Source organism: Zootoca vivipara, chromosome 2 (assembly GCF_963506605.1).
Source record: "Zootoca vivipara chromosome 2, rZooViv1.1, whole genome shotgun sequence".
In the NCBI taxonomy this organism is placed as follows: Eukaryota; Metazoa; Chordata; class Lepidosauria; order Squamata; family Lacertidae; genus Zootoca; species Zootoca vivipara.
In genome coordinates, this window is record NC_083277.1 from 10,989,099 (window position 1) to 11,007,978 (window position 18,880).

Genomic DNA, 18,880 nt, shown 5'->3' on the forward strand with positions numbered 1-18,880 from the left:
GATCTTATTGTCTGCTTACAGTAACAGATAATGCATTACTCTGCCCCTTCCCATGACGAGCAAGAAATGCCAAAGAAGCAGATTTTCCTTGGCAGAATTTCCCTTCGCTTGATGCAAAAACTTTGTATTGTGTCTTGTGTCTCCATGTGTGTACTAGAGTTCATTTATGTATTTTGCAGGACATATACACCACTTGATTGAAATAAAACCTCCATGCGGTTTACAATATAGCTATCATGAAAAAATCCAGTGAGAAACAACTATATGAAGCATAAAAAAATAGTTTGAAATCAACAGCAAGCTAAACACCAGATTTTTAAAAAATGGCAGCATTCGACATTTCTGGATAGGCTTGTCTAAACAAAAAACATTCAGAGTTCAAAATACAGAAAAAGCACTTGCCTGGTGTCCATAGGCAGGGAGTTCTAAAATGTGGGTTCTACCACACTAAAATTTGATTTCCCACAAATACATAACAAGTATTATGTGGAACCTGGAACAGAGCCAGTTCCTATATCTATTGATCTCTATCTATCCATGTATCTGTTATAATTATTGGGTTTTTTTCTGCCATTCATATTTTTATCTGTAAGCCACATTGAGTCCCTGTAGGAGAAAAAGGCAGGGTATAAATATAAATATTAATAATGAGGTTTCCATATTTCAAAAAGTCAAAATCTGGACACAAAAGTTGTTCAGGTTTTTGGGGCAAAGTTGTTATTTGTTTGTTTGTTTGTTTGTTTCTTGCAAACTCTCCAAAAAAGAGAGAGAATTTTTCACCTTTTTTAAAATTAAATAAATCACAATACACCTGGGTTATAGATAATTCCACCCAGATGCCATTTTTGATGGACAAATTCCAGCTCTGTCTGGAAAATTCCAGCCATGTGCCAGCCCTAATTAATATTATTTTATTGTGCATTCATGAAAGCTCAAGGGAAGACAGCCTGCTTCATTTCTAGTTAGTGCATACTGTAACTCCCTGCCCAAATCATGTAACTTCTCCTACCACAAATGTCCCTGGGTGGTGTTATTTGTCCATTTGTCCAGGTTCTGTTTTGCTATAGCGCAAGTGTCCCCCCCCCCCCGAGAGCAATCCGGCACTAAATGCAGGAGAAACAGCATGGAACTATTGATAAAGCAGAACGATGTGTGGTCAGCCCAGCATAAATGTAATATGCTATCATAGCATCAGCATGCCAATGACATCTTGCAAAATACACCTGCAAAAAACGAACAAAAATCAGTCTGGAGTTGCCCCAAAGAGGGGAGCTGCAAGAGACTGTTGCAGTACAGAGTGCTACTTTTTATTTTTTGGGCAGGCTGCCATCTTATACCCAATTAGACTTAGGCATGCTTAAGTAGCGGTGAACTCAGTTAGGATGGTGTTAGGATGGAACTGTCATTCAACCACTCCCTTCCCCCCCTCAGTCCCCCTTTCCCTGCTGTGTTTTGTTTCCCCATTCTGAACAGGCAATCAGCATTCTATGGTCACCGAGCACGCTCAGTTCTCCTTGGGCTGTTTGGGGGGGATTTTCCCACCCCCAAAACTTAGGTTGCCCCACAAAAACAGATTATTATTTTTGTATCACCTTGCTGACAAAGGTCCGTATAGTTAAAGCTATGGTTTTCCCAGTAGTGATGTATGGAAGTGAGAGCTGGACCATAAAGAAGGCTGATCGCCGAAGAATTGATGCTTTTGAATTATGGTGCTGGAGGAGACTCGAGAGAGTCCCATGGACTGCAAGAAGATCAAACCTATCCATTCTGAAGGAAATCAGCCCTGAGTGCTCCCTGGAAGGACAGATCGTGAAGCTGAGGCTCCAATACTTTGGCCACCTCATGAGAAGAGAAGACTCCCTGGAGAAGACCCTGGTGTTGGGAAAGATGGAGGGCACAAGGAGAAGGGGACGACAGAGGACGAGATGGTTGGAAAGTGTTCTCGAAGCTATGAACATGAGTCTGGCCAAACTGTGGGAAACAGTGGAAGACAGGAGTGCCTGATGTGCTCTGGTCCATGGGGTCACGAAGAGTCGGACACGGCGAAACGACTAAACAACAACAAACAACATATCTTTTGAATATCTTCAAGCCTTGGGGTTTCCCCATCTTTCATCTGTTAAGGCAAGAGAACAAAATTACTGTGGCAAGTTTATAAGGCCAATTTTGCAAGAAATGTTTTTGAAAGTGTTGAGTTTCATGGCCTTGCGCCGACCTATGTGAAGCATGTTCCAATGATAACAATTATCTATCTCTGTTCCCCAGCCTCCCCAGTATTTTTCAGCTGCAGAAGAAGGCTGTTGCGCTTTGTCTAAGAACATAAGAAGAGCTCGCTGTGTCAGACCAATGGCCTACCCCATCATAGAATCATAGGATTGTAGAGTTGGAAGAGACCCGAGGGTCATCTATTCCAACTCCCTGCAATGCAGGAATCTTTTGCCCAGCATGGGAATCAAACCCATGATCCTGGGTTGAAAACTCTCCTGCTGTTCTCGCAGCAGCCAACCAGGTGCCCCTGGAAAACCCTCAAACAATACCTGAGCATAAGAGGACTCTCCCCTCCTGCCATTTGCAGCAACTAGTATTCAGAAGCGTTACTGCCTCCATGACTCACCCAAAGCATTCATAATCACCGCAGGTGACCCACTCCACAAATCTTACATCCAGGATTAGACTCTGACTGACCCGATTGATCCGTGATAGCAACATGGTAACCTGTCTCCGTTATTTTTAACATAAGTAGTTTAATGAATGGGTTATTCTCTCTCAGTGGAGGCTGGTGGTCCTTAGGACTGGTAGGGTAGAAGGGATGGAGCTCAACAGTAGGTGGCGCCAGAGAGCCAATGGCAGACGGGGCCAAGTGATCCTAGTTTTGTCCCCATTTTTCTCCCTGATGACTTCTGCAAGGGTGACACTGAGCCTAAGGAGGAGGAATCTAACAGGTAGGGCCACCCTCTGGACTGTTTGAAAGTAAGGAGGCAGTTGAATGGGGGACCGCTTTTAAAAATATAGTTTATTTATGATTTTTAGTTTTATACATTTCAATAATTTTACAATCATTTTAACATTTCAAAACTTGACTTCCTTCCCCCTCTTTCAGCGGCTCCTTAAATTTATTTTTAATATTTTCTGCATATCCAAATTAACTTAATTTGCTCATTTATTCACCTACTTTAAATATATACTCTTATAAAATTGCAGGTTATTACAATAATGCTGCCAATGTTTTTATCTGTTTACCGTTTGTTTGTAAATATTCAATAAACTATTTCCATTCTTTTATAAAAAGTTTGTTATCTTGATTTCTTATTCTTCCGGTAAGTTTCGCCATTTATTTTTAATTCATAAGCTTTTGTATCCATTTCTTCTTTTGCTGGGACTTCTTCTTTCCATTTTGGGGCAAGTAACATTCTTGCCGCTGTAGTTGCATACACAAATACATTTTTTATACAGTTTGAGTAGTTCTGTCCCTAGAATTCCCCAAAGGAAAGCTTCTGGCTTTCTTTCTTTTTTACAACATCTTTATTTTTAAACATCTTTATTTTCTTTTAAACATCTTTTCCAATTCATGATACAGTATATTATTTCCCAGTAAGCTTTAACCTTACTACAAGACCACCACATATGATAAAAATGAGAAATTGTGTGAGCCTCTATATATAGTTGTTTCAATGGCTTTAAAATGGAGATTGAACGAACAAAAATTGATTTTCCAGGTCTTTGGGGTCCACAGCACCTATGTAGGAAGGAATTGTCAAGAAAGGACAGATGCTGGCAACGTAACACGGATGGTGCCTCTTTCTGAAAGTGGATCCTGCAAACATTTTTGATAGCATAGAGACTAATAAAGGTAAAGGGATCCCTGACCATTAGGTCCAGTCTCGGACAACTCTGGGGTTGCTGTGCTCATTTCGCTTTATTGGTCAAGGGAGCCGGCATACAGCTTCTGGGTCATGCGGTCAGCATAACTAAGCCGCTTCTGGTGAACCAAAGCAGCACATGGAAACACCATTTACCTTCCCGCCAGAGTGGTACCTATTTATCTACTTGCACTTTGACGTGCTTTCGAACTGCTAGGTTGGCAGGAGCTGGGACCAAGCAACGGGAGCTCACCCCGTCGCAGGGATTCGAACCACCGACGTTCTGATTGTCAAGCCCTAGGCTCTGTGGTTTAGACCACAGCTCCACCCGCTGTACTAATACTAATATTAATACTAATACTGACAGTGTTCTTGAAGCTACGAACATGAGTTTGACCAAACTGCGGGAGGCAGTGGAAGACAGGAGTGCCTGCCGTGCTCTGGTCCATGGGGTCACGAAGAGTTGGACACGACTAAACGACTAAACAACAACAACAATACTAATACTAATAATACTGTACTTCAAAGCTAGGAGGATAAAAACCCACCACCCACTACGCAATTGTTAAATCACACTTTCTAGTTCACCCCCCCCCCATCACTTTCCCTATTATAAAAGTCTGCTGGGTTGCTGAGCAAGTTCTTCAAATCAACTATAATTAAGCAACCTGAATTTGCCAGTATGTGATTGAATCCTCACCCCAAATAATGACTGTCTGAGAACTCCCTGGGAGTCTTTTTTCAGCTGAAGAGTGAGACGAAGAAACCACAAAGATCTGATTATTAATAAATTCGAGGAACGTGCGCCTACATCTATTTAATTGTGTATACATGGAATGGGAAGCTGTGTTTTGTGGAGCAGTTAATCTGCGGAATTCACTGCCACAAGAATTCACTGCCAAGTCACTAACTTTAGAAAGCTGTAAGGTGTGTGTGTGTGTGTGTGTGTGTGTGTGTGTGTGTGTGTGCGTTAGACAAATTCACAGAGGAGAAGACTATCAGTGGCTTCTAGCCAAGATGGCTATGCCCTGTCTCCACTGCTGGATACCAGTCGCTGCTGGGGGGGGGGTCACAAGTTGGAAGAGCAGCACAAGTCCAACTTTCAGGGTTTCCCATCGAAGCATCCACTTGGCCACTGTGAGAACAGGTTGCCTGACTAGGTGAGTCACTGGCCTGGTCCATACATTCATAGATCACGCCAGTTGCGTGACAGCCTGCACAGGGGATCTCCTCTTACGTGGAAGCAACAGCTCTGTAGGAGAGAGTGCTTGCGTGTGAAGCAGCTTTTAGTTTATGGTGTGTGGAGCCACAACAAGGAGACAGACAGACAGACAGACAGACAGACAGACAGACAGACAGACAGACAGACAGACGGACAGACAGACAGACGGACGGACGGACGGACGGACAGACAGAGATGGTTCCAGGGGAAAGGATCAATGGATGGAGGCCACATATCACAGAGAGAAAGAGGGCAGCAAAGTGAAAAGAGATGTGTGTGCGGGAGGGAGAAAGTTTAACATAGATATGAACAAGTGTGTTGGAACAGGAGGACTTTGGAGTGATCTGAATCTCTGCGCCAAGATGGTTATCAGAGATTCCCATTATGATCTCATGGCGTTTTCTGTCTGACTGCCTCCGATTCCAAACCAAGCAGAAGCAAAGGAGTGAATGAGTCTCTCTCTCTCTCTCTCTGTGTGTGTGTGTGTGAGAGAGAGTGAGAGAGAGAGAGAGAGTGATGCACATATGCTCGCTCACACCCCAGTGCTGTACTGAGCCAGGAAATCCAAAAGGCCAACACATTCGGCTCCTCTCTCTCTCTCCAGGGCAGGAGAAAGAGTCGCAGAGAGAGGGAGCGAAGCAGAGAGAGGCAGCGGACGAGTGAAGCTCTTTCCCCCTTTGCAGCCTGAGCATCAAACTTTTTGCAAGTAAGGAGGGGATTCCCTGTGGGGCAGCTGAAGCAGGGAAAGTCCTGGGGGAAGTGGTGGTGTGTGCTAAAGATGCCCTGCAGAACATCTGAGTTTTGAAAAAATATTTGGGCTTTCCAGAAAGGATCCCCGAGCAGCTACAGTGATAAAGGAAAGTGTTGTGTAGCAGAAAAGCATTGTTTTGTCGATGGGAAAGTTGAGTTTTTAAGAACATGTCATGAAAACTGACAGGCTGGGGAGATAAAGGGAGCAGGTAAGAAAGTATGATAAGGCTTGATGAGCAGGTAAGAAAGTATGATAAGGCTTGATGCTGATGGGCAGATGTTCGCTATCCTACATAAATGTGTACAAACAGTAATTTGGTGCAGATGAATGGGAGTGAGATGGCAGAGAGAGAGAGAGAGGGAGAGATGGATCGATGGATGGAACGAAAGAGAGATTAAGGGTGGATGAAGGCAGGGAGAGATGAAGCAGTGTTAGAACAGGCAACAGAAGGCAGTGCTGTTTGACACAGGGATGAGTTTAATGCACGAGTTTCAATCCCTCAAGATCTAGTGGCAATCTATAGAGCACAGACAGGTGGCTTCTTAAATAAGTATTGTGCTTATTAAAGTCATGGTGGCATTGTGAAGAAAATGTGAATTCACTGACGAAAATAAAAAGCCATCGAAGGAGTATCGCAAAGTGTCAATGAACGGAATGAAGCTCTAGAGGGACGAAAGGATAATGAATGGTTGCATCTTATCTATGAAGCTATAATTCCTCTGGTGTCACCGGACGGCTTATGAGAACGTTTCCAGAAATCTGTCTTATCTCTAAAGCTATAATTTCCCCGGTATAGTCAAGCGGCTTATGAGAACGTTTTCAGAAAACTGTCGAAGGACAGCTCTTTCAGCTAAGAGAGAGCCATGTGGAATTCAAAACCTACTGGGGTAGCCTGTAGGTCTCTGTGTGGATTTTGCAGTACATTGGCAAGTAGGGTTGACTTCTTCCTCAAAGTTTTGGTATGTTTACATACATTCAACTGGTGACATAAACCAAACTCTGATTAACATTTAAATATCCAATATATAATTTCTAAGTAAATAGATACAAGAATCAGTACTTACACTTCATATGCTAAGTGCTTTCTTGGCTTAAGCATTTATTGACTAAGCAAAGTTAATGTGTTTGGAACATATTTTTAAACACCATTACACAAGGGATAGGTTCACAGGTGATTATAATTAAGGAGGAACAAGTAGGAAGTGGGTACTGATAATACTTCCTGTACCTATATTATTTCTGTAATTCTGATGTATCAATTTAAATGAATACTAAAAGGTCAAGATCCGAATTTAATCCCCATAGTTGTAGTGTCTTGAACATAAAAATCAATTTAGTTTCTAGTTGTCTTAATACTTTTTGAACATCCTGTTTATGGTATTTCCTTGGTGTGTACTGCCAAATTTCCAAAAAACATTAAATCAGAATCACTGTGTTTCATTTGAATGGAAGTGTGATGTGAGAGGAGCTTCCATTACTTTATTGCGGATACGTGATCTATGTTCCCCTATACGCAACCTTAAAGGTCGTGTGGTGCTTCCTATATAAAATTGAGAGTTGAGAGTGCTTAATTTAGGCTTAAATTTTGCTCCCACTCAAAAATATTCGGCTATGAATACTCGCATTGATGTGTATAAAATGATCCGTCAGCTTAAATTAAAATCATTATTTCAGTCCAAAACTGACACCTTGGTTTATACCACCAGTGAATGTGTATAAACATATCAAAAACTTGAGAGAGAATTTACTGAACAAGCCCGAAACTCTTCGTGGGAGAAACAGGTGACACTTCGTTTGAACAACTTCACCTCTGCTGATATCTACAGGAGCCTGGCTAAAGGAATTCTAAAGACTGAAATTTCCTTTCAGACCATATTTATATACGTTGTCTGTTTGTGGCTTCTGTTTCAGTTGTTGTTCTGTTTCAGTTCTCTCTTTGGGGGCTGTTCAACAATGGCAGCAACAAGAAAGGCAATTTTCTTGCCTTTGTTGGGGTGATGAAATGGAGAAGAATGGTAACCCAAAGTGGACTTTTGTGTGCGCTCAGTTCAGTTCCGGCACTGAACATTAATTCCCAGGTTAACCATGTGCTCAGAGGCACCCTGTTCTTTCACACTATGTCCTTTACACCTGACTTTTCTGGATAGATCTTGGGCAGCCTTCGCCCACCTGGTGTCCTCCAGATGTTTTGGACTACAACTCCCATCAGTCCCAGCCAGTGATGGGAGTTGTAGTCCAAAAGCACTACAGTCCAAAGCATGTGCTGGGTGGAGTGCACCCGGAGGGCAAAGGCTGAATCTTGGGGTTCAAGTGAGTGGGGTGTGTGTGAATCTGTCCATTTAATTTCCATAATTTTGTATTTTTCCAATTAGAAGTTCAGTTCTCCATATTTCCACCTCAGCTTGCTGCTATTAATATTTTTATAGGAGGTCCTCAGAAAATTCAGCCTCATTTCTCCTAGTAATATACCATTTTAAGCAGAATGTCTGTGCAACCAATTTTCCCCAAACATGCTACATTTTGGTATGTTATTTTCACAGTTCTATGCAGTTTTATGCACGCTTTACCCCAGCACGTGCATTTCTGTACACATTTATTGGCTGGCAGGACTGCACTGCAAAGTTCAGAGAAGTGTGAATTCTGAAGGATGGTTGGGTTTTGTCTTGGAAAGCGTGGGTTAGGTACCTCTACCTTTTGACATGAAGTAAATCAGATTTCTCTTCCATTCCTACTAGTGAGAGGAGCCAAAGTAGCTCTGACAAGTCTGAAGTCTGCCCAAATATCAGATGCTTGTGTGTGTGTGTGTGTGTGTGTGTGTGTGTGTGTGGACATTGGGGCTGTCTCCTGTCTGAAACCCTGGACAGCTGCTGCCAGTCAGTGTACACAATACTGAGTTAGATGGGCCAGTGGTCCGACAGTATAAGGCAACTTCTCGTGTTCCTAGTCTTTGGTGAAAGGACCTTAGCTCAGTGGTTAGAGCATCTGCCTAACATGCAGAAAGCCCCAGGCTCAACTCCCGCCATCTTCAGGGAGGTCTAGGAAAGTCTCCCTGTTTGAAATCCTGGTGAGCTTCTTCCTATCAGTGTGGCTTAGATGGACCAATGTAGAAGGCCATTATTCTACATTCCTATCAGTTTCAAGGAAGGGTAATTTTCCAGAGCAGTAGACATCTACTTAGTCCGTTGCAGCAAAACCAACGAAGAGTCTTGTGGCACCTTAAAGACCCACAAATGTGGCCTTTGTTGTCCAAGCTCCACCTCACCCAGTTCATGGAATGCGACCCTGTGTTGCAGGCATTTAAGAGGAGGGCGAAAGCAATGGGAAGGGGCAGAGGTAACTGGATGTATTGAAGCATATATAGCAAGGTGGGTGAAGGATAAAGGCTGAGATTCAAAAGAGGATGAGGCTCCTGCTACTTTAAGAGGGAAACTCAGCAGGTATGCCACTATTAAAGATGCAGGAATGCTGTCCTCTTTCGCATCTGGTCTCCCTAAGAGCAAACTATTGTTTGGGGCACAGAGCTGGATAGACTGAGAGTGGAGGGTACCGGTATATTTATACAATCACCTAAGAGGACATGAAAGGACATGGGTGGCACTGTGGGTTAAACCACAGAGCCTAGGGCTTGTCGATCAGAAGGTCGGCGGTTAAAATCCCCATGACAGGGTGAACTCCCATTGCTCAGTCCCAGCTCCTACCCACCTAGCAGTTCGAAAACACATCAAAGTGCTTCCACCCAGTGGGAAGGAAGGTAAATGGCGTTTTCGTGCGCTGCTCTGGTTCACCAGAAGCGGCTTAGTCATTGTTATGTACTGAGCTGAATCCTAGAACAATAGGATTCAGAATCAGCGGGAGCTACCCAATCCAACTCCAGGTGGAAGTGAATCCGCAACCTGATTGGCCTGCTGGAGCAGCCAATCAGGCGGCTGGCAGAAGTGAATCTGCTACCTGATTGGCCTGTAGGAGCAGCCAATCAGGCTGCAGGCAGAAGTCAATCCACAATATAATTGGCCCACAGGTGTAGCCCTGAAGTAGCCAATCACGCAAGGCCCATTGTGTAAATAATGTATATAAGCAGATGGTTTTGGGAAAAGAGCCATTCGTCTTCTCTTCTTCTCCTTGATGAATATGAGCTGAATAAAGAGCATGAAATTCACTCTCGACTCCGAGTACATTTCACTGGCGACGAAGGTGGGATCCTGCTGAGCTGACCGCCACCACGCACTGCACCGCAGCACCGCCACCTGCTGCACCGCTGCATCGCACCGTGCATCCAGGCTTCAGCTCCAGGACCCAAGGAACCCAGAATGGCAACCGACAGCAGCTTCTCGCCATTCAAACCAGCATCAGGAGACTGGGAAGGGTACGCCGCCCGTTTCAACTTCCTCCTGCAAGCGAAAGAAGTCACCAACGATGCCATGAAGAGGGCGACATTCTTCAGCGTCTGTGGAGAGGAGACGTTTGAAATCGCCCGGGCTCTCCTTGCACCTAGAGATGTCGCTACCGTCTCTTACAAAACAATAATGGAACGGCTGAAGGAGCACTTCTCACCACAGCCCTCGGTGGTAGCTTGCCGAAATGCCTTCTACGCAAAGCGGCAAGCCCCGGGGGAAACCATAACTGGGTTTGTGACCTCCCTCCGCCAAGCCGCCCGGCTATGCAACTTCTCAGAGTTGGAGAACATGCTTCGTGACCGCCTCGTCGGTGGCCTGAGGGACGAGATGTTGCAACGACGCCTCTACGCAAAAAAAGACCTCACGTTCCAGATTGCTCTGGAGGAAGCCCTGGCAACCGAAGCCGCCGAGAGGTCAACGCAAGAGGCACGACCGGCCCCGCCATCCCAACCGAGGGTCTACCACGAAGACCTCACCGACGAATCCGAATCTGACAGGGAGGAAGTACACCGAGTACAGCGGCGCACTCAAGCAGCACACACACCACAGCAGCCTCGACGAGAAGGAGGGAACTGTGCAAGCTGCGGGGAGAACCACGAGAGGAGGACCTGTCGATTCCGCAACGCAGAGTGCAGGCAGTGCCGAAAATTGGGACACATCGCCCGGGTGTGTCGGGCTCGACTCACCCGTCGACAAGCATCAGATGACCGACCCAGGAGCCCCAGGTCACACGGCACCATGCACCAAGGCAACTCGACGGAGATCACGGACTACCAGGTATTCCAGTTACCCCATCCCAGCACAGAGAAAATTTATATAGAGGTACAGATAGAGGGAGCCCCATGCCGCATGGAGCTGGACACGGGTTCAACTCTATCCATAATCTCGGCCCGAACATTAAGGGAACTGTGCCCTAATGGGGGTCCCAAACTAAGGCCGGCCCCATTCACCCTCCGGGACTTCCAGAAACGTAAGGTCCCTACAATGGGGGTGGGGACCTTCAGGGTGCAATATCGAGGGCGAAAGCAACAATTGGACTTGCTGGTAGTTAAGGGCCCCTACGTTAGCTTACTGGGACTGGCATGGTTTGGACCTCTGGGGCTAGCCGTTACCGGGGTGAACCGCACTAGCTTACAAGTGGACGTGGACGCCATATGCAAAGAGTTTCCAGGGGTTTTCGATGGGGCATTGGGACGATATACAGGACCCCCCATTGCCCTACAGCTAGACCCCGCTGTACGACCCATCAGGCACAAGGCCCGCCGGGTCCCGTTCGCCCTGAAACCCCGCATAGACGAGGAATTGGACCGGCTCGTGGAGCAAGGAGTGCTGGAGCCGGTGCCCAACGCCCCCTGGGAAACTCCAATTGTCACACCCGTCAAGCCTAACGGTTCGGTCCGCATCTGTGCAGACTACAAATGCACCATAAACAAGGCTCTCACGGCCCATGCATACCCAGTGCCAGTGGTCAGCCATGTCCTCGCCACCCTGGCTGGGTCAAAAATCTTTGGCAAACTGGACTTGGCCCAAGCGTATCAACAGTTGCCTGTGGACGAAGCCACAGCAGAGGCTCAGACGATTGTGACGCACAGAGGGGCATTCAGAGTAAAGCGGCTGCAATTTGGCGTTAGCGTGGCACCAGGCATATTCCAGAATCTAATGGACTCTCTCCTTAAAGGGATTCCTGGCGTCACCCCCTTCTTCGATGATGTACTGATCGCCGGGCCCACACCAGAGGAATTTGAGGACCGCCTCCGCTCCGTCCTGCACCGTTTCCAGACGGCGGGCCTCAAGGTGAAGCGGGAAAAGTGTTTACTGGGAGTGCCGCAGGTGGACTTTCTGGGATTTAAGGTGGACGCAGAAGGGGTCCATCCAACCGGTGACAAGGTACGGGCCATTTGTGAGGCCCCAGCGCCCAAGAGCAAGCCCGAACTTCAGTCATTCTTGGGACTATTGAACTTTTACCATGCCTTCCTTCCCCATAAGGCAGCGGTAGCGGAGCCCCTACACAGACTCCTAGATAAAAGGGCCCCTTGGGTGTGGGGCCAGCGACAAAGGGCCGCATTCCAGGCAGTCAAGGACTTGCTCGTCTCGAACTCGGTCTTGGCACACTTCGACGAGAGGCTGCCAGTGGTGCTGGCATGCGACGCCTCTCCCTATGGCATCGGCGCTGTCCTGGGACACCAACTCCCGGATGGAAGAGAGGTGCCGGTGGCATACTTCTCCCAGACGCTTGCTGCAGCCGAACGAAACTACTCACAGATTGACAAGGAGGGTCTGGCAATCGTGAAGGGCGTAAAAAAATTCCATGATTTCTTGTACGGGCGGCCCTTTACCATAGTGACTGACCACAAGCCGTTGCTTGGCCTGTTTGCCCCCGAGAAGCAGACCCCCCAAGTGTTGTCTCCACGTGTCCTCAGGTGGTCAATTTTCCTTGCCGGCTACCAGTATGCACTAATCCACCGCCCTGGGAAGGCGATGGGCCACGCAGACGCCCTCAGCAGGCTACCACTACCAGAAACAGGACCCGACCCAGCGCCTGCGCAAGAGGTTATGACCCTGGAGCTGCTTCCCGACCGACCCATTCAGGCACAAGAAGTTGCGCACCATTCCACAAAAGATAGGGTCATCTCCCGGGTCCTAGACTGGGTGTGGCGAGGATGGCCCAGCAGCAGCCCCGGGCCAGAATTCGCTGGCTACACAAACCGCAAACATGAACTGTCGGCCCACAAGGGGTGCCTGTTATGGGGAAGCAGGGTTGTTGTTCCCCAGCCCCTCCGCAAAAGGGTCCTCACAGCCCTACACGAGACACACCCAGGGGTAGTGAGGATGAAGGCCCTTGCCAGGAGTTATGTGTGGTGGCCGGGGATTGACAGAGAGATAGAGGCCTGGGTCCAACACTGCCAGACCTGCCAAGAATCCCGCCCGGATCCCCCAAGGGCCCCAGTCCAGCCCTGGGAGTCCGCCCGACATCCATGGTCACGCTTGCACGTGGACTTCGCTGGCCCCTTCCAGGGAAAAACATTCTTCATAGTGGTGGATTCCTACACCAAATGGCTGGAGGTCGCACTGGTACCGTCCACTTCTACGGCGGCAGCCATCCGGGTACTACGTAAGCTTTTTGCAACCCACGGGCTCCCTGACACCCTCGTCTCGGACAATGGAACCGCATTCACGTCAGAGGAGTTCCAGACCTTCACAGCGCAGAACGCCATCCGCCACATCCGCTCAGCACCATTCCACCCTGCCACCAATGGCCAAGCGGAGCGCATGGTGCGGACCACCAAGGACAGCCTCCGCCGCATGACACAAGGGGACTGGGAATACCGCCTTGCCGCATTTCTTCTAGCACAGCACAGCACCCCAAGCACAACGACGGGCCGGAGCCCAGCTGAACTACTAATGGGCCGGCGCCTTGCAACTAGACTGGACCGACTTCACCCCGACAGAGCTCAGGATGAGGTAGTGGTGGGGAAAGGCAGGAACCCCCGGACATTTGTGGCCCAGGACGCAGTGTACGCAAAGAATTTTGGGGCAGGCCCAGCATGGGTACCCGCCACAGTCACCAAGGTGACCGGTCCCGTGTCGTACGAGGTACTAACGGAAGGGGGGCAATGTTGGCGCCGCCACTGCGACCAGCTACGGCGACGATTCCCAGGAGGAACCCGGGAGGAGAGCGGGACAGAGGGGTCCCAAGGGGACAGCAGGGCAGTGAGGCCTGTAGAGCGAGAGGGGTGGACAGGGGAAGCAGAAGCAGTAGGCACAGAGGGGCGCCCCGAGGCTGGAAGGACACCGGAACCAGAGCCACAACCTAGTGGTTCAGTGGCGCCAGACCAGACAGCCCCGGCACAGCCAGCAGCCTCGGAACACGAGCCAGAACCAGAACCCCTGACCAAGGAACACCCCAGGCCACAACGCACACGGAGGCGGCCAGCAGACCTTGGGGACTACGAATGCAACTTCCCGGGCAGGACTGGAACTTAGAGGGGAGGGGTGTTATGTACTGAGCTGAATCCTAGAACAATAGGATTCAGAATCAGCGGGAGCTACCCAATCCAACTCCAGGTGGAAGTGAATCCGCAACCTGATTGGCCTGCTGGAGCAGCCAATCAGGCGGCTGGCAGAAGTGAATCTGCTACCTGATTGGCCTGTAGGAGCAGCCAATCAGGCTGCAGGCAGAAGTCAATCCACAATATAATTGGCCCACAGGTGTAGCCCTGAAGTAGCCAATCACGCAAGGCCCATTGTGTAAATAATGTATATAAGCAGATGGTTTTGGGAAAAGAGCCATTCGTCTTCTCTTCTTCTCCTTGATGAATATGAGCTGAATAAAGAGCATGAAATTCACTCTCGACTCCGAGTACATTTCAGTCATGCTGGCCACATGACCTGGAAGCTGTACGCCGGCTCCCTCAGCCAAAAAAGCAAGATGAGACCATAGACCGAGGTAAAGTTCGCTAACTGGAACACTACTTCTGGTTTTGCGGAGTTCATAAACCGAATAGTTCGTAAACAGGGCTGTTCTTAAACCGAGGTGTTGTTGTTGTTTAGTCGTTTAGTCGTGTCCGACTCTTCGTGACCCCATGGACCAGAGCACGCCAGGCACTCCTGTCTTGCACTGCCTCCCGCAGTTTGGTCAAACTCATGTCGGTAGCTTCAAGAACACTGTCCAACCATCTCGTCCTCTGTTGTCCCCTTCTCCTTGTGCCCTCAATCTTCCCCAACATCAGGGTCTTTTCCAGGGAGTCTTCTCTTCTCATGAGGTGGCCAAAGTATTGGAGCCTCAGCTTCAGGATCTGTCCTTCTAGCGAGCACTCAGGGCTGATTTCCTTCAGAATGGATAGGTTTGATCTTCTTGCAGTCCATGGGACTCTCTCAAGTCTCCTCCAGCACCATAATTCATAAGCATCAATTCTTCGGCGATCAGCCTTCTTTATAGTCCAGTTCTCACTTCCATACATCACTACTGGGAAAACCATAGCTTTAACTATACAGACCATGAGAGTCCCATGGACTGCAAGAAGATCAAACCGAGGTACCACTGCATTACTTTTATTATTTCGACCGCGTCAGGCCAACACGGCTACCTAACTGAATCTAGAATTGAAGGAACACTCTTTAAGGTATTATGTTAGGAATTCTGTTACTCACTGGAGGCCTTCATGTGCATAAGAGCATAAGAATAGTCCTGCTGGATCAGGCCAGCAGCCTGTTCAGTCCAGCTCCCTGTTCTCACAGAGGCTAACCAGATATTCATGGGATGCCCAATGGCATCGTTACTCTAGTCTCCCTTCCTGCGGTTTCCAGCAAATGGTATTCAGAAGCATGCAAAGGATGTGAGTCCCCCCAGATGTTGTTGGATTTCATCTCCCATCAGAACCAACAGCCAGTCCCAGCAACATCTTGAGGGGACGGCAGTACAGATTTGCCACCCCTGCTTTCTACTGTGTCACTGATCCACCTGAATCCATGTTGCTTATGGGAGATCCACACAATATGTGATGTGTTTATTGTCTAGTACATAAATGTGCATTTCCCCGGGGGGGGGCTCTTTAACGGGAGTCATTAATGGGCAGAACTTCATCCAGCTTCAGTCTCTTAGACTCTGTCCTAGGTTTGAATCCTTCCACTTGCCCCTGAATCATGTTGAAGGGCAAGCTGTCATTATGGTCAAATCATGGTGCCGGTGAATGAATGAAGCCGGTGGTTCCTGGCTGGTTCGTTGCTGTTTGACTCTTTGCTAGAATATACTTTTTAGATTTTGTCTTTCCTGTGCTGCCAGTGTTTGAAAGTTCAGTGTATGCAGAATGGTTCAGGTAAAGGCAATAGGATAAGGACCTGTGATGGGGGAGCCCTCCATATTTGCCCCTTGCAGGAGGTCACCAACGTGGACGGCTCTAAAAGATGAATATAATGGGGACGCAGGTGGCGCTGTGGGTTAAACCACAGAGCCTAGGGCTTGCTGATCAGAAGGTCGGCGGTTCGAATCCCTGCGACGAGGTGAGCTCCCGTTGCTCGGTCCCAGCTCCTGCCAACCTAGCAGTTCGAAAGCATGTCAAAGTGCAATTAGATAAATAGGGACCACTACAGTGGGAAGGTAAACTGCTGCTCTGGTTCACCAGAAGCGGCTTTGTCGTGCTGGCCACATGACCTGGAAGCTGTACGCCGGCTCCCTCGGCCAATAATGCGAGATGAGCGCACAACCCCAGAGTCGGTCATGACTGGACCTAATGGTCAGGGGTCCCTTTACCTTTACCTTAATGGAGGAGGAGGAGACTCTTGATGGCTACTAGCCAGGGTGGCTTTGCTCTGATGGTCAGAGGCTTCTGAAGACCAACTTCTGGAAGCCGCAGAAGAGAAGAGTTCAGATGCCCTCAGGTTCCCCATAGCCATCTGTTTGACAGTGGAACGGTCTCCCTCGGGAGGTGGTGGATTCTCCTTCCTTGGAGGTTTCTAAGCAGAGGTTGGATGGCCATCTGTCCTGGATGCTTTAGTTGAGACTCCTGCATTGCAGGGGTTGGACTAGATGACCCCTGGGGTCCCTTCCACCTCTGCCATTCTATGATTCTGTGATCTAGGTGGCCACTGTGAGAACAGGACGCTGGACTGGACGGACCATTGCCCCGACAGAGCTCATCCTTACATGCTTTAAAAGCTGTTTGGAGAGATTGAAGTTGGCTTGGCTTAGACGGACTTGCTCCCTGAGGCAGACTGATGGCCTGGACCCAATGTTTACACAGAAGTAAGCTCCAGCGGATTCAATTATGCTTATTCCCAGTTCAGCCGTGTCCAAGATATTGCAGTAATTAGGTTCTTTCCCATCGCCATGAGCCATCAGTGGGGAGGGAGGGCTGGGGCAGGCTTCTCCCTTGCCCTTTCCTTGCTTCTTTTTCAAGAAGATTACTAAGCTCTTTGAGGCAGGATTCCTGTTGTTACAGGACCTGCAGGAGAAGCCCAGGAGACGCATTCCGACCCGATGATCCTTTGCAAAGCAAGGGCAGGGAACCTTCGTTGGCCCATCGCAGAAAACCTTCAGGGGTGGAGTGGGCACATGCCATGGGTGGGCGGAGCCAGATTCAAAACTGGGCAGGGCAATGGATGCGACTGTTTTGCTGCTGTGCAGAAGACGGCATCCTAGCCCTGCAAAGGTCAGGGGTTTCCGCGCAGACAAACCACATTGCACCTCTCCAACCAGGCAAGAACTCCAGGACTAGAGTGGCTTGTGGTGTAGTGGCTGCTAGAGTGTTGGACTATGAACCGAGAAACCAGGGTTCGAATCCCGCTCTGCCACGCAGCTCACCGGACCAAACACTGCCTCCCAGCCCAAACTACCTCAAATAGAGGCAAGCTGCAGAACTGCCGGGGGTGCCAACATCCCCAGGTTCTTCCCTAACACGGCCGGCCCACCCATGAGACAAGGTGAGGCAACTGCCTCAGGTGGTAGCAAATCCTGATGTAGATTTTTATTCCCCGCTAGTTACTGATGTAGATCTTCACTCACCCCTTCTTCCCTGGTGGGGAAGTGAGGGGTGCAGTTTTGCGGTTCGTGCCAGGTGCCAAAATGTCTCAGGTCAGCCCTGCTCCCTGAGCTGTGTGAAGGTCTCGGAGGAAAGATCCATCCTGCGCCTATATTTTTGGAGGAGGAACATAGAGGCAGCTCGGCAGCTCGTGGACTGGGAGACCTCCCCTGGTCTCCATCCGCTTGCCCAGGGCGCAAACAGAGACAGTTGCAAAAGCAAGGCTGAGCTGGAGTGGCGCTTGGCAGAGGAGCCGGGGGACGGACGGACATGATTTGTCATGGGTAGCCGATAACCTTGCACAGAATGAGATGCAGATGCCGCCAAGCCTTGCCCAGAAAAGTGGTCAAAAAAGGTTCTAACATAAATAGAAGATATGCAAAAGGAAGTACAGTGATTAAAGAGGGGCGTGTGCCCGCCAGTTTATCTCCAAACGGGAAACTCCAAGGAACACAGTCAGCTAAGATGAGAAGGGTTCAAACAGAGCTTAACTGGAGCCAGGATTTGCAGTGGGGGTGGGGGCTGCATTATCCTCCAGGGCCAGGAGGTTGTGAATAAGCATGTGCTGAGTGTGTTTCTTTCCCGCTGAATAATTCCACCCTTATTCAGCTGAAGTCAAAAGAGCAGAATGTTGGGGAAAGGATGGTGCCTCTGAGCACATGCAGAGCGTGAAATAGCTCTATCCTAGGCAAGGGACGTGGGTGGCGCTGTGGGTTAAACCACAGAGCCTAGGGCTTGCCGATCAGAAGGTCGGCAGTTCGAATCCCCACGATGGGGTGAGCTCCCATTGCTCAGACCCAGCTCCCGCCAACCTAGCAGTTTGAAAGCACGTCAAAGTGCAAGTAGATAAATAGGTACCGCTCCAAGCGGGAAGGTAAACGGTGTTTCTGTGTGCTGTTCTGGTTCGCCAGAAGCGGCTTTGTCACACTGGCCACATGACCTTGAAGCTCTACGCTGGCTCCCTCTGCCAATAACGTGAGATGAGCGCCGCAACGCCAGAGTTGGTCGCAACTGGACCTAATGGTCAGGGGTCCCTTTACCTAGGCATGTCTACTCAGAACTAAGGCTCAATTAGCTCAATGAGATTTTGGGGTATGGCTGCAAATTGCTATGTGAAGTCCAGAAGCCTTTCCTTT

General features: G+C 48.7%; 2 protein-coding genes across 11 annotated transcripts in view; both read left to right on the forward strand.

Annotated features, from left to right (window-relative positions):
- The first annotated feature begins 5,572 nt into the window (after window positions 1-5,572).
- The window catches only part of TNXB (tenascin XB), a 123,639-nt gene continuing 110,331 nt past the window's right edge, over window positions 5,573-18,880 (forward strand). For 6 of the 10 annotated variants that reach the window (XM_035107281.2, XM_035107290.2, XM_060269919.1 and 3 more), the window contains exon 1: window positions 5,573-5,788. The gene's annotated coding sequence lies outside the window, so the exon portion shown is untranslated. The other 4 variants (XM_035107294.2, XM_035107289.2, XM_035107292.2 and 1 more) reach the window with 2 other exon arrangements.
- On the forward strand, window positions 9,644-14,582 carry LOC132591395 (uncharacterized protein K02A2.6-like). Its single transcript, XM_060269966.1, has one exon. It carries the CDS (start codon window positions 10,141-10,143, stop codon window positions 14,209-14,211), a length of 4,071 nt encoding a protein of 1,356 aa, XP_060125949.1. The 5' UTR covers window positions 9,644-10,140; the 3' UTR covers window positions 14,212-14,582.

Coding starts and splice junctions, on each gene's coding strand:
- LOC132591395 (XM_060269966.1), top strand. CDS start 10,141: ATGGCAACCGACAGCAGCTTCTCGCCATTCAAACCAGCATCAGGAGAC.